The sequence below is a fragment of the Nuphar pumila genome, chromosome 5 (assembly GCF_984573655.1).
Source record: "Nuphar pumila chromosome 5, dmNupPumi1.hap1.1, whole genome shotgun sequence".
Lineage (NCBI taxonomy): Eukaryota > Viridiplantae > Streptophyta > Magnoliopsida > Nymphaeales > Nymphaeaceae > Nuphar > Nuphar pumila.
Genome location: NC_143253.1, coordinates 26,692,385 through 26,709,101, shown reverse-complemented (window position 1 = coordinate 26,709,101; position 16,717 = coordinate 26,692,385). Strand labels below are relative to the sequence as shown.

General features: G+C 39.0%; 1 protein-coding gene across 1 annotated transcript in view; it reads left to right on the top strand.

The window, feature by feature from the left end:
• The first annotated feature begins 391 nt into the window (after window positions 1–391).
• LOC149837203 (putative prolyl 4-hydroxylase 4) overlaps window positions 392–16,717 on the top strand; it is a 37,015-nt gene continuing 20,689 nt past the window's right edge. Inside the window, exons 1-4 of the mRNA XM_090005880.1 lie at window positions 392–638; window positions 744–801; window positions 1,047–1,151; window positions 3,101–3,158. Coding sequence (XP_089862006.1) covers window positions 454–638; window positions 744–801; window positions 1,047–1,151; window positions 3,101–3,158 — 406 coding nt within the window. The 5' untranslated portion in view covers window positions 392–453. The remainder of the gene's footprint in view (window positions 639–743; window positions 802–1,046; window positions 1,152–3,100; window positions 3,159–16,717) is intronic.

Sequence of the window (16,717 nt, the reverse complement as noted above, 5' to 3'; positions counted from 1 at the left end):
AGGAATACCTAATCTGGTCATAGAACACAACAAGACCACTGAACGCCAGTGGTGCTTACCCTTAAGGTGACACCTAGACCAAAGGAAGCCTGCCAGCATACGCGACAGTTGTTTTTTCACATCCACAAGCATCATATGAAGAATTTTGAAATGGTCTAGAGAACATGCTTTAGTAACGTTAGGCGGCTGAGTATACAAAGAGATAAAAAGCTTGATATGAGAGTAATTTGTGCTTAACTTTAAAAAGCATCGGAGATCATGCCATAAAAGAAAATCGCTTAACTTGTAAAAGCAAACCCACTGCAACATAAAAAAAAAAAACTTTTGCTCATTGATAGAAAGGCTGAAAAGAGAGAGGAAAAAGTGAATAATAACACGGCTGAACACTAACTCGACCGAAGAGCGAGATAAGCGACTCGTTCTCCACATTTTGGCGTTGTTGGGTCGTTGCGGATGGGCGAGATGGATGGGATCAATCTTCTGGATCACGCTTCTTTCCTCCTTCTAGTGGTTGCTGCCATCCTCTCCGCCCGGGTTCTTGGGAGTGCCGATGACGGCAGCGTTGAAGTGGGCGGCGCCTCCTCTCCTGCCTCCGTCGTTCACCCTGACAGGGTCAGGCAGATCTCCTGGAAACCCAGGTGGGTCAGTTTGTTTCCTCCTCCTGAGAATGTTCTCTTCCTCTTTCCGTAATTGAGTTTTAGAAATCGTCCTTCTCTTAATTGAAAAAGTTGCACTTGTTGCAGAGCGTTTGTGTATTCTGGGTTTCTCACCTATGAGGAATGCGATCACCTCATCTCCCTTGTAAGCGAACCCTGACCCTCCCCTGCCTTTGATTTATCTCCCGGTTTTCTGGGTTTCTTTTCTTAACATTTTGGGATCGAATCATGTCAACCAATTAGATCGTTGTGGTTGCATTTTCTTTCCTTCTTTGTGGGAAAATGATAACTGGATCCTGCGAATTGAGAACTGCATGTTTAATTTTATGATTCAGGAATTGAATGGTTGTAGTACAGTATGTATCGGTTTTAAGTTGGAATGCTGTGCAGGCCAAATCTGAGCTCAAACGATCGGCTGTGGCTGATAACGCTTCGGGTAGAAGCAAACTGAGTGATGTTCGGACTAGTTCGGGGATGTTCATTGGCAAGGGAAAGGTTTGTCCATTCATCGATAACTCTATTTTTAGAGGAAACCAGAAATGATTTTGGTAATCTACGGTCGTTTGATATTGCTTTGACATGCGAATTGCAGATAAAAATGCATTTCTGATTGATTTTTTTTCCATTCGAGTATGTTATATCTTTCTCTTCCCCATCCTTTTTCGCAAAAACCAAATGAACTGACTACCCAACAGATCCATTGAACTGTAGAAGTAACCCTCTGTTTTGTCGGGATGGCATTGTCAGAGGATATCATGATGATATGCCCATGAATTTATTAATGCAAGGATTAAAAGGGGCTAGCAAGCACAGTATACCAACAAAGGACCATCATATGGACCAGCAGTTCTCCTCTATATAATGCACTAGCATGCATTTCTTGTATGACCTAAACAATTGTCATCTATTTTACATCACCATTATGTGTAAACTACCACAATTTTGCTGGCTCTATGAATGCTACAATTATGTCACTGGTCTGCTTCAGATGTTTGTTTAATGCACCTGCAGCATCTTCCACAGCTACTCAAATATTTTGATGTTGGATCTATCAATCAAACATCATTTATTCCTGGCATTTCAACAAGCAATATTCTTATATGACCCTGGCCCTTTTGCATAGTTAATCACTTAATCAAACTGTGCAGGAAGTTCTCAAGTTCATCTATGTTATCTAGCCACTGCTCCACATTGATGATTGTCGTTGTTCGTGATGTGTATATAATCCAACTGGAGATACTGTTCAGTCGGATTGTATGCTTAAACAATAAAAACCATTGATCTTATTGCACTCGTATTTGTAGTTCTGAAATGTCTGCTTTCCAGCCTTTTCTTGCTCCACTGGCATTAAACTTAAACCTCATGGCAGCCAAGCCTGTCATGCGATGGGCAAAACATGAATAGGGTGGTTTTTAACTATCTTGTTTTCTTTGCCTATAATGCAGAAAGCGGTATAGGGAGAGAAGTTTGAATTTGGTTTTCTTTCCCTTGGTATTGCTGGAGTCTGCCTCTTTTTTTTCTGTCTTAGTGATGTTCTCCCTGTACGCTTCTTCACATTGTTGTCTGTAATTCCATATAGGGGTGGCAATTTCTGACACGACCCGCCAACCCGCCTCTTAGGCGGGTTCGGGTTGGGCTTAAGCCAACCCATTTAATAAACGTGTCGACCCGCGTAACCCGTTTATTAAACAGGTCGGGTTCGGGTTGGGGGTATGCCAACCCGCCAACCCGGCTGACCCGTTTAATAAACGGGTTAGGCGGGTGGGTCAACCCGCCAACCCGACCCACCAACCCGTCTGCCAACCCACCAACCCGACCTGCCAACCCGTCGACCCGCCAACCCGACCCGTCAACCCATCAACCCGACCCGTCAACCTGACCCGCGAACCTGAGAACCCGTTTACCCGACCCAACCCATTTATTAAATGGGTTGGCGGGTCGTGTCGGGTTACCCGTTTATTAAACGGGTCGGGTTCGTGTTTGCTACAGCCGACCCGTTTAATAAACGGGTCGGGTTCGGGTTGAGGTATGCTGACCCGCCAACCCGTCGGGTCGACCCGCCAACCCGTCGGGTCGACCCGCCAACCCGACACGATTGCCACTCCTAATTCCATATCAAGTCAGGTGACAATGTAGGCTTCAATGCTAAAAGGCTATGTCACGGGAAGATGTCACATGCATTGACACACGATACATCACACTTAACCACACAACATGCTCTGGACATGCATTCAACTACGTGTCAAAGGTTGCTCTGGTCATTTTTAAAAACTAAACTTGAAAAAGAAAAAGAGTAACAGAACCCTACCTCATTGAAACCAAGCCTAATCACCCTCTTAAATAGTAGAGCACTGCATATCTGTATTTCTGTGATGGTTCTTAACTTGTTTCTTCACAATATGGATTAATCTAGTGACATGAATGTGATTGAATTTGTTGCATAGGATCCAATTATCATGAGGATAGAGGACAAGATTGCTGCATGGACTTTTCTTCCAAAAGGTATATGGACTTTCTGATTGTTGTCTTATTCAATTTTTATCAGTGACAACTTGCAATTCTTTCAGGGAAAAAATAGACCTTTTTATTCAAAAATTTTTGAAGAAAAAGAAAGTTTATTAGTGGGTGACAACTGACAAAGTATAGCAATTATAGAGTCCAAATGAGATAACAAATTCTTGAACTGACCACTTGGCTGAACCACAAATGTCCCTATGGATAATGTCTGTAGGGGTGGAAACACCCTTGAACTGCCTATTATTCCTCTCCAACTAGATGTGTCACCAAGTGGAAAGTGAGCACCATTTTCAAATAAGATACCACCTCTTATTGCTCCACATCAATGAAGGGCCCAAAAGAAGGTCCCCAATCTTTGAAGACCTCCAATAAATGGCAAACACAAAAGGAAGAAAGCAGTAGTGGAGGGCCAAAACACACAATACTTTGTTGTTCAATATAGAAGACTATACATGCTATAGGAGTTAACCTTCTTTATCAGGTTGCAAGAAAAATAATCAATAATGTCAGAAATACCCTTAGAAAAATATGGAAATAATATAAAAGATACACCAGCTGCACTATATACAACATGATACATAATGAACACAACAATGCCGACTTCATCCGAAGGCACAACTAACCTATTGTTTTCACACTCCATCAAACTTGAAATGGTGTAATGGGAATCATCAGGAGTTTAGACTTAGAGATAGAGGTGCGGAACTGGACTGTTGGTTGTGCCTTAATGAACACATCAACAATATGATATGTTGGTCGAACATAGTAAAAAGATGGTGCCATCGAGGTATTCTTGGCACACTAGGTGACAATCAGTCTCAAACTCTGGATTTTTTGTTATATGGTAGTCAAATGTAGTCTCTGTCATGGCTCAATACTCAACCTCCTTTGTAGACAATGTAATCCTCTATTGGTTCTTACTCTTTCAGGAAGTCAAGAAGCCTTCAAGAAAGATGCAAAAGCTTGTAGTGGAGCATTAAGCCTTACTGCATCCCCCAAAATCAGAATTAAATTAAGTTGTAAGTTCTAGTGAGGAGACTGATGAGAAAAGAGTAACACATATTGCATAATGTCTCTGACATAACAAATGATCCTCAATACCACAGCTAGATAAACTATACAAGATGCAGTCATATACTGGCTCACTAAATGCACCACATAAGCAATGTCAAGTCATAAAATGGCCAAATAAATGAGGCTCCCAACCAACTGGTGATATATTATATGATCAATAAGCAGTTTAACATCTGTCAATCTAAGTTAAGCATTTACTTCAATAGCTGTATCTATACACACTTTCTATTCTCTAACAATATAGCTCGAGATACTAGATCCACTGCATGCTTATGTTCTGATATAGTATGCAACGTCTAACCCAAGAAAGTAATGTAGTATCCACAAGTCAATTTCCAATATTTGACTAAGCTTCAACTTTATACCAGCTATCAAATGAGTATCATCAGTTGTGATCAGTGTTGTGAAAAGTGTTGAGGCGTAGCGGGGCACTCCACCAAAAACCGAGGCGAGGCGAAAAGCGTAAGCCTCAATTTTTTTTTAAAACTTTAAAAAAATTATAAAAAATATCTAAAAATACAAATAAATAAAGAAATGTTTTATTAATGAATAAAAAATTATAAAAAAGTATCTAAAAATACAAATAAATAAAGAAATGCTTTATTGATGAAATAACAACCAATAAAAAATAGAAATAAGTTGAGATTAACATATAAAAGTAACTAAAAAATGATTAACCAACAAAAGTTAAAATATACTAAGAAAATCTTCAAATTCTGGTTGTGATAATCATATAATCAGAAACGCTGGTTGTGATAATCATATCATCAGTGTATAGTAGAAGCAAACATGGTTGAGTCTATTAGAAGAGTCAATATAAAGAGGCTGATGGATATTTGTGTCATTTACCCTACATGAGTGCGGCTGTGACACTTGGACACGACTTCCTTTGTGTCAGGTGAAGTCAACCACACCGAAGTCCATTTCTGTCCAAAAGTAGATTCAGTACAAAGTGCAGTTTTATCTATATTATATATATAAATACATAAATGCACACACATACATGCAGTGTTAACTTAAAACTGTTAAAATTATATATATACATATACCCTCACCGCACCCCCGCACCAATTTTTTTTTAAAGCGCTGCATATCCACATCCACACCTATGTGACATAGGTTCTGACATGGTATCAGAGCCAGGCTGGGATAAGACCCCATCAAATCAAGGCTGTTGATCATCATCTACTTCTCCTTCTATTCTTGGTTGGTATTTCTTTCCACCTTTTCTCTCAAAACACTAACTCTAATACCCTTGTTGCTTCTCTTCTTTATTCCCTTATCTATTATTCTACCAGCATCATCTTCTCTCTTATTTCTAGTCAATTTTGTATGCTCTAATCTAAAAAAAAGGATCCTTCTCGCAGCCCAGCAAGATTAAAGATCTGCCTTTATTTGACGTGCCTCTTTTTTAAAAAAGGAAGGTAGAAAGGGCTTAAAAAAAGGTCCCTATCTCAATCAGATCTATTTCCAGTGGTACAGATCTGAAAAAAAAATAACAGGTGCCGTCATCTGCTGATGTCAGTGGACAGTCAGCTTATCTCTTGCTGCCTGCAATTTCATTTTTCATGATTCCGATTCCCTTATTGTTTGGTTCTATTTTCTTACTCCTCACATTTTTATATTCGTGTTCTTGTTCTTCGAGTCTTTCTGATTGTTTCTTCATCAATATTCTATTTTTTTCCTTATTGTTTTCCTGCATTTATCCAATGATTTCAGACCTCTCCATGGCTTCTTCAAACCCTATTAACTCCTCCTTGAGCCAGTTAATCACCGACAAACTTAATGAATCCAACTTTATTACTTGGAAAAAACAAATAATCTCTTTTATCAGCATCCACGATCTGATGTGGCGCGTTGACAGATCTGAGGCTATGCCCTCGAAGTTTGTGCCGGAAGTTCAAGGAGATAAAAAGGACGGGAAATCAGTTTTTACTTCATCTGTGAATAATCATGCATGTATCTTAGTGAAAAAATGATCAAGCCGTGATTGCCTACTTCATGGCAACCTTGTCCCATGAGGTCCTTCTTCATGTGCCCATTGGAGTAACTGCACGTGAATTATGGGACATCCTTCATCAATGGTTCGAGCATATATCGACTCCTAAAATCTATCACCTCAAGTCTCAATTTGGTACCTTGCAGAGAGGAGAATCTAGTGTGCTGGAATTCCTGAACAAGGTGAAGCATATTTCGGATCAACTGGCCACCATTGGGAGTCCTATTTTGGATGTGGATATTTGCTCTGAGACTCTTAGAGGATTGGGTTCAGAATATAACATGTTTATAGCTATGTACATGGGGCGAGATTTGAGGCCTACTTTTGATCAGTTATGTTCCATGCTCCTTGAATTTGAATCCATGTTCAACCTATTGGGTAAGAAGGGTGGTCAGCAAGTGCACCATGAAGTGATGGTGCAAGGCGCAGCCCGAAATTTCAACAACCTGGCCAAATCTGATGGTGGTCGAGGTAGAGGACATGGTGGGGGAAACTTTAGTCAATGGGGTAGTGACATTCTTCCTGCTCCTAGTGGACACTGGTCAAATACTGTATGTCAGATGTGTGGTAAGAAAGGACATACGTGCTCAGATTGTTATTGGCACAATGTTCCTACATTTAAGCCTCCTACCATCACTTATCCACCACGATTCAAGCCTTATTTGCCTTCCACGGGTCCAAGACCACCTATGTATACACCTTCCCAACCAAGTTATGCAATGCCCATGGGTTTCATCATGGAATATGGATGCCTTGAGCATGACATTCAGTCAAGCTGGCTTACATCATGGCTTTCCAGGCAACACAGGGCAGCATGGCACCACATGAACAAATGTTTGGAATGCTGGGCATAATGTTCAAACATGGGCATCATCATCGAGCATGCAGCCTGTTAAATTGTAATTTATAAGACAATGTATTTTCTATATATATTTTCTATATATAAAAGAAGATACATATACATATATATATATATTTCATATATGTATATGTATTCATCTACTTGTATATATAAAATATATATTTCTTTATTGTATTGGCTGTAGGGGTATTTTAGTCATTTTTACATTTTACGCATATTCATGTTTTTGAACATGATTGTAATTCCTCTTTATTTTTTTATTTTTTTATTTTTGTATTTTTTTTCATTTCTTATTTTTGTTTTTTTTATATAATGTTTCTGACTGTGTAAAGTGTACAACAGTCAACCATTGACTATTGACTGTGTACACCGTTTTAAAAATATAGACGAACATCTTTAATAAGAGCTGTTGGGAATAGCCCAACGTCTCTTAAGTTTGCTTATAAATAAGGGCTATGTGAGCCCATTGTACGGATGTATTAGAGTAAGGAGTTGTCTCCTTAAGCTTATAAATACTGTGCATTTATTGCACTTTCTTTGGTGTCAAGCTTATAAACACTGTGCATTTATTGCACTTCTTTTGTGGTGTAAAGCTTATAAACATTGCATTTATTTTGTGTATTGAGTATTTGAAGTATCAAGTTATTTGAAAACTTGATTGTTTGCAAGGATTCTTCACATGGTATCAGAGCAAGGTTGGAGAAAAAAAAGGATCGTGTGGATTTTCACTTTTTCGGATGCCTCGAAAAGTGTGCCCTCAATTTTTTTTTTTGTGATTAAATTGGATTCACTTCATCCAATATTTTAGAAGACTCTTCTATCAAGAAAGGTCTAAAAATCCTTTATGGTACGTATTCTTTTTCATTATCTCTCCTCTCTAATGGGTGAAAAAGACTCATTTTTCTCTCGACTTCAAACTCAATGGGTCCAACTATCACGTCTGGGCCGGAAACATGGAGGCTCATATTAAAGGAAAAGGACTTTGGGGTTATGTTCAAGGCTCGATTCCTGAACCGGAGCCAAAGATAACCTTGATGGAGAAAGGAGAAATAAAAATCCTTGAAGACGAAGAAAGAGCCAAGGCTCTTGAAGACTACACCAAAAAGCATGAAAAATGAGAGATGAGGAATTTTAAAATCCTCTCATGGATTTTCTCATTCGTAGAAACAAGAATTAATGCCAATATTATCAAGTTTAAGAAGGCTTCTCAAGCGTGAGAGTACCTTGAGAAGATGTACACCTCTAGGGACCTGTCTTATAAATATTACCTCCAAAAGAGAGCTCTAACTCTTCGTCAATGAGAGATGACTATAAGGGAGTATTTTGCCAAACTCTCTTCTATTTGGGATGAGCTTGCTATGCTCGAACCCAAGTTGAGTGGAGAAGCTATAGAGCTTCGTTATAAACAATTGAAAGAAGATAGATTTTTAAATTTTTTGAATGGGCTTAGGCCTGAATTCAAACAAATCCGATCTTCTCTTTTATCCGCCTTCACTTCTCCCTCTCTTGAAGATGTAATTACTAAACTAAGTGGGGAAGAGACTTGTATGGGTATAAGCAAGAACAACCCAAGTGTTCTAGCTACACCTTCCTATAATAAAGAAAATGAAGGAGTTAATGCCGTCTCAAGACCGAGGAGCAACTTAAGGACCTACAAGCCTCCTCACTTCAAGAATCAAAACTCAAGTGATCAAGGAGGGAAGAAGGATTATAGCAAGCTTTTATGTCATTTTTGTAAGGAACCGGGGCATATCAAGCCTATTTGCCCAAAGTGGAAAAAGTTACTTGCCATGGCTACTACATCCCAACCTCAAAAGGAAGAGTGCTCGTCATCTTCAAATGGAGCTCTTTCATTGCAACAAATCGTGGATGCACTTCAACCTCTTTTAAAAGGCGCTATTTCCGGAGCCATGTCAACCTCTTCTCCTCCCGGTAAGACCTCTTGGCTTTTAGATTCGGGTGCTTCTTTTCACATGACCCCAAGTTTTAGTTTTTTTTCCGAATACTCAAAAAATCCTTCTCCATCTTTGTTTCAACTGCGGATGAAACATCTCTTGAAGTAAAATGAATAAGAAATTTTGAAAAACAAGGGTTCTTTATTCCAAAAATTAGATTTATACCTAAATTAAACTTAAAATTGCTTTCTGTTTCTTAACTCTCGGATCATGGTTGTGATATAAAGTTCTCATTTAACAAATGTTGGATACATGATCGCCGGTCCGGGAGATTGATTGGGGAAGGCTCTAGGAAGGGCGATCTATACTATGTCGATTCCCTTCAAATTCCAAAGAACCCGTTTTGTAATGTTGTCCAACAAAAGGATATTAATGTGTGGCACAAGAGACTTGGACATCCAAATATTGCAAAAATTTCTCATTTTTTGTTAAAAGTCTATGTAAAAGTGATTTAACTTGTAATGACTGTATTCTTGGGAAAATGAAAAAATTGCCTTTTTGTGAAAGATCTATGTTTACAACAAGACCTTTTGAAATTATCCATTCGGATGTATGGGGACTAGGGATGGCAGTGGACCGGGGGAAAGCCGGGCCCCGCCCCGCCTCGCCCCGTTTGGACCGGGGATGGAGGGTATGAAACGGGGATAGAGGCGGGGACGAAGGTTAAAATCCATCCCCGTCCGGGGGTGGAGGCGGGGATGGACTGGCACGTTCCCCCGCCCCGCCCCGCTCCGCCCCATCCCCGCCCCGGCACATCCCCGCCCCACCCCCGGCCCATCCCCCTCCCGGCCCCGCCCCGCCCTATCCCCGTCCTGGCCCCGCCCCATCCCCGCCCCCAACCCTTTATATTTTTCTTACTGTTTACTAACCCTAACTCCCTTCCCTAATTTCCTAACCCTGGAGCCGTCGAGCCGGGCCGTCGCCTCTTCCCCTTCCCCATCCGCATTATCATTGGAGCCGGGCCGTCGCCGACCATCGTTGGCCGACACCGACCACCGTTTGCCGACACCGACCACCGTTGGCCGACACGATCTCTCCCTCCTTCCATCTCTGCCGCTGCCTTGTGCCACTACCGTGAGCCTCCTCTGTGGTGCCATCTCCTCCCTCTTTTCTTTTTCCTTTCCCCGTCTGTGGCCTTGCATCGTCGGAGCAGTGTCGTCGCCGACTCCTCTCCTCACTGTCTTCCTGTTTCTTTGCTTCGCTTCTCTTAGGCTTGTGATATCGTTTCGTTCTTTCTAAGCCGATCTGTCCCGGAACTCTTATAGTGGAATTAGGGTTTTTAAAATATCGTTTATCGGTTTTGTACCGTCTTGTTACGGGTCTGTGGTTGAGTTTTGTATCTGTTATGTACAGTAGATTTGTGTTGACTACGCGATTCGGTTGCAACTCGATTCTCCATGCATTTTTTTGATTTCTGAAGAGTCGTTTGATGTGGATTTTCTGCTGGTATCAGTGTGATTCTTGTTGATGTTACGATATTCTGGTTAGATTTCCAATTAATGTTGAATAGTTGTGATAACAAAGCTTTGCTTGATGAATTGTTGGGGAAAGAAATCCTCATATGGATTTTTCGCAGGGTGCATTTGGATTTTGAGATGAGCAGTCTTGTAAATGAGAATTCAATGGATCACAATTTAGGTGGAAGTCCAATCCAACACATGATACCCCTGTTGGATATCATATATTTTGAATCCACAATAAGGTCTTTTAGTTTAATTGGAATCCTATGAGATGCTTATGGTTAAGAAGGTTACCTTTCGTGATCCATTCAAAACCTTGGTAATGTCACACTCAAAACCTTGGTAATGTCGCACTGCCACTCATGAAAATAAGCATTATTATGACAGGGTGTAATATTGCTTAGGACAGACTTTGTAGAATATCAAAGAGTGATGCAATTTGACAAACGGGGACGGGACGGGGCAGGGACGGGGCGGGGGTGGGGATTAGAATGTTGAGACGGGGCGGGGGTGGAGCTCCAAAGTCTCCCCCGTCACGGGGGTGGACCGGGGATGAAGGTTACATTTTAGAGACGGGGCGGGGGTGGAGACTTTATCCCCCGCCCCGCCCCGGTCTACTGCCATCCCTAATGGGGACCGACACCCGTCCTATCAAAAGGTGGCTTTGCATATTATGTCATTTTTTTTTGATGACTACACGAGATATTGTTGGATTTATTTTCTTAAACACAAATATGAAGTTTTCTCAATTTTTAAAACCTATCATATGATGATTAAAAATCAATTTAATGAGAATCTAAAAATTTTTAGAACTGACTCTGGTGGAGAATACCTTTCAAGTGAATTCAAAAATTATCTTGAAAGTCATGGTATTCTTCACCAAAGATCTTGTCCCAAAACCCCTCAACAAAATGGATTAGCCGAAAGGAAGCATAGACATATAATAAAGACAACTCGAATATTACTTGTTTCTCAAAACATCCCAAAAGGTTTTTGGGCTGAAGCGGCTTTAGCATCTGTCTATCTGATAAATCGGCTACCTTCTAAAAACTTGAACAATATCTCGCCTTTTGAAAAATTGTATACCAAAGAACCCGACTATAGTCGGTTGAGAATTTTTGGTTGCAAATGTTTTGTTCTTACTAACAAGAATGACAAGCTTTCGCCAAAAGCCATTGCCTGTGCTTTTCTTGGATATTCTGAAACCCAAAAAGGGTTTCGTTGTTATGATATTGAGAATGACAAGCTATATGTTTTCAGAAATGTGAGTTTTCTGGAAAATGTTAATGGTTTTAAAAGGAGTGAACCCTTTGAAGAAAACATGGATTACTCCTTTTTATTTGAAATGTTAGCACATGATGATGATGATAGTGATGACAATTTCATTCATAATGACGTCAATGATAAAGAAGATGGCTCTTCCCATCCACCTATCTCCCAACATAGAAGTGAAGGAGCATTGAGAGATCCTATAACATATACCCATAGAGATAAAAACAGTTTTAGGAGTGCAATTGAAAAATTCAGTGAACCTAGTGGGTCCAATTCCACAAATGATGAAAACCTACGAAGAACTAAGAGAAGTAGAAAGATGCCTTCTAGGTTTATTTCATATGATTCATTTACTCCTAAACATAGAGTCTGCCTTAGCGCCATTCATTCCTATATAGAACCCAAAAACTTCGAAGAAGTCAAAAAGAATGATGAATGACTGAAAGCAATGGAATGTGAGCTTTCAGCTCTCAACAGGGCAAAGACTTGGGAGTTCCAAGATCTTTCTAAGGGTAAGAAAGCAATAGGGTGTAGATGGGTATTTAAGGTAAAAACTAAGAGCGATGGATCTCTTGAGAGATATAAGGCTCGATTAGTTGTAAAGGGATATAGTCAAGAATACGGGATTGACTATGAAGAAACTTTTGCCCCTATGGCCCGAATGGTCACTGTTCGATGTCTCATTACTGTTGCCTTAATCAACAAATGAAACATCTATCAAATGGATGTTAAAAACGTCTTCTTAAATGGTGATCTGAATGAAGAGGTATATATGGATGCTCCACCAGGAATGAAGACTCCCAAAGGGAAAGTGCTTCGTCTTCGAAAAACACTTTATGGTTTAAAACAAACCCCTATGGCTTGGTATGATAGATTTAACTCCGTAATGTTAGAAAATGATTTTTCTTCCTGTTTCACTGACACTGCCTTATTTGTTAGAAAAACCAATGCAGGGATTGTCATTCTGCTCTTATATGTGGATAATATGCTTATAACCGAAAGTGATTCTAAAGGGGTTAAAAGCATAAAATCGATTTTGAAGGATAGGTTTGAAATGTCTGATTTGGGATTTCTAACTTATTTTTTGGGTATTGAAGTAGCTTACTCTTATAGAGGCCACTTTTTATCTCAAACTAAGCTTGTCTCTGAGATTATTGGCCAGTCAGGTATTACAGATGATAATGTTTGTGAAACTCCTGCTATAGTAGGAGCCAAAATGAAGATTGATGATGGTATTCCTCTCTCCGATCCCACCCCCTACAGATAGCTTGTGGGATCTTTGATGTATCTGAGTATTACTAGACCAGATATCTCTCATGCAGTTCATACTCAAGTCAGTTCCAACATACACCAACATCAGTTCACATGAGTGACATCTTGCGGATTGTGAGATACATAAAAGCCACACTAAACAAGGGAGTATTTTTATCCTTTTCTTCTGAATTAAAATTAATTGCTTATACTGACTCTGACTGGGGAGGTGACCCAAATAACTGTCACCCCACCACTGATTTTTATGTGTTTTTAGGAGACTCGCTGATTTCATGGAGATGTAAGAAGCAGCAAAAAGTGTCTCTATCCTCAACAGAAGCTGAATATTGTGCCATGATGACTATTACCATGGAAATTGTATGGATTCATCAACTATTAGAAGACATGGGAATCTCAATAAAAGGGCCCACCAAGCTATGCTGTGATAACAAGAGTGCAATATACATTGTCAAAAATCATACTTTTCATGAGCGGACTAAACACATTGAGATGGACTGTCACTATGTTCGGGAAGCGTATTTGAAAGGAGTTATAGATCTTCCATATGTAACTTCAGAATATCAGTTGACAAATTTCTTCACCAAAGCTTTGTGTGCTCCGCGGTTCAATTTCCTCCTTGGCAAACTTTCGGTCATCTTGCCCTAAGTTTGAGGGGGGGTGTTAAATTGTAATTTATAAGACAATGTATTTTCTATATATATTTTATATATATAAAAGAAGATACATATACATATATATATTTCATATATGTATATATATTCATCTACTTGTATATATAAAATATATATTTCTTTATTGTATTGGCTGTAGGGTATTTTAGTCATTTCTACATTTTACGCATATTCATGTTTTTGAATATGATTGTAATTCCTCCTTTTTATTTTTTTATTTTTGTAATTTTTTTCATTTCTTATTTTTGTTTTTTCTATATAATGTTTTTGTACACAGTCAGTCGCTGACTGTGTACAGTGTACAACAGTCAGCCATTGACTGTGTACACAGTTTTAAAAATATAGACGTTGGACTCCCAACGTCTCTAATAAGAGCTGTTGGGAATAGCCCAACGTCTCTTAAGTTTGCTTATAAATAAGGGCTATGTGAGCCCATTGTAAGGATGTATTAGAGTAAGGAGTTGTCTTCTTAAGCTTATAAATACTGTGCATTTATTGCACTTTCTTTGGTGTAAAGCTTATAAACACTGTGCATTTATTGCACTTCTTTTGTGGTGTAAAGCTTATAAACACTGTGCATTTATTTTATGTATTGAGTATTTGAAGTATCAAGTTATTTGAAAACTTGATTGTTTGCAAGGATTCTTCATAGAGCCAACACCACAGAACACATGACTGGTAGATTTTGGTGCGGCTCACCATGTCACAGGCAGTAAGCTCTCAAACCTTGTACCTTATTGTGGTAATGGTAGTGTAGTTACCAGTGATGGCAAACATAACCCTATCACAACTGCCACTATTCCTACTAGTTATAGTCTTCCTAATACCTTCTTGGTCCCTAACATACATCGTAATCTTATTTTTGTCTCCCAATTGATTGACCAGTCCAAGTCTCATATTTTTTCTCCTATTTCTGTTTCTGTGAAGGACCCTCTCTCGAATGAGATCCTCAGAAAGGCATGGAGGACTCTATGTGATAAACGAAACTCAAAAGTGTCCGAGTCATAGTTCAAGTCAAAGTTCATGTCTATTTCTGTTCGAGGTTGATGATGTCAATAAGGAGGCTGCATTATGGCATCAAAGACTTGGTCATTGCAATTCCAACTTTATTCAAATTTTATGTAATGAGGGTCTCATTCGTGTTTGAGGCAAGACCTCCATTGTATCATTTTTGTGTTCAAATTATCGTCTATATAAAAGTCATGAGCTTTCTTTTGATTCCGTTAATAAAAGAGCTTTATTTCGTTTTTAGTTGATTCATTCTAATGTGTGGGGCCCAACCCCTCTGATGTCTATGTCCAAATCCTGATATTATGTTATCTTTGTGGATGATTTCACCAAGTACACTTAGATCTTCTTTCTAAAACATAAAGATCAAGTGGTTCCTATCTTTCAAAGGTTCAAGTCCTATCTTGAAACCCAATTCTCGCAGAATATTCTTCGTTTTCGTAGCGATTATGGTGGTGAATATGTGTTGGTAGCTTTTACTAACTATTTAAACGAGAATGGTATATTGTGCAAGATGTCTTTCCCAAAGATGTCCCAACAAAATGGGTGGTTGAAAGGAAGCATCAACATATCGTAGAAACAACCCTATAATGTTAATTGAATCGAGTGTCCGGAAGGATTCATGGAGTGAGGCTTTTCACACAACTGTGTATTGTATAAATCACATGTTGCTTTCAAATTTAGGAGAAAAATCACCATATTTTCTCTTTATAATATTCCAGATTACTCTATTATGCATGCTTTTGGGAGTAAGTGTTATGTTCATATTCATGACTCTTTTGCATAACAAAATATTGCTTAAGGTGCATGAATGTCAGTTCGTAGGATATGTTGATGAGTTTTTGGGCTATAGGTGTTTTGATCCTAGAACCCAAAAAATAGTAATATCAAGTCATGTGATTTTTCATGAGAGATTATATGCTAAGCAATGATCCAAGAGTAGATACAAGTAAGGGAGTTGCTGGTGTTTTTTCACCGACTACTTGGCCTTCGAAATGTGATGATCTTCATGCCCATGTTGAAAAGGCTGGTAATATATCAGTTGCGCATCGATCTGAAAGAGCTGTGGGGATCTCTCAACAACTATAATTATAGTTGTTGGGGAGCCCCAACATCTCTATTGGATGTTTACAAAAATGCCCTTTGACATTAGTGAAAGGGACACCTAACAAAAAAAAATAAATAAAGAAAGATTACATTACTCCCGTAACGCCCCCAAATCCCAAACTTGTAATTTTTTATGAAAATTTTGAAAGCTTTGTAATCAATTCTTTTTCAGAGTTTAAAATAGGAGTTCAACAGGAAATTGTGTTTGAAATGACAAGTCAACGAACCTTGGGCGCATTACAGGCGAACCTTCCTTTACACAACGAATTTGTAACTCCATATATTTATTGAAACCAAATAGATTCAAAATGAGGTTTTACAGTTTATACGAAAAGTGAAATTTAAAAGAAACCCTTATACCAAATTATAAAAAAATATTTTCAGGAGCGAAACGTTAGGAAAATAGTCTCATCTTGATATCATTACATCATCATGCCATTGCTTGCCGTACCGACCTAATCATCACATGTACCCATGAAATGAGTCAAACTTATAAAAGTCTGGTAGGTGCATAAATATAAAAAATTTAGAACAAAACTAACATATACATTGTTTCTTTCGTGATGTGCAGTTCAGAATAAGCAAAATGAGTATGATAATCTTGTTTCGATATTAACTGTCCTGAAGGTATGCACAGGAGAGAACATAAAAACAACTGAGACTGCTCGAGGGTTTGTTATGCTATGTATTTTGATACCCCAGACAACTAGTTGAGTCCATTTCTAAGGGGACGGTCAGTGACTGAGGGAGAATTCCCCAGAGGCATTTGTGGCAAGGGATGCATCCAACTTCTGCAGAAGTCTATGGGATCTACCACCTAGGATAATTTTTTATTGCCCCATCACCTAACTTCAATGATCAGGG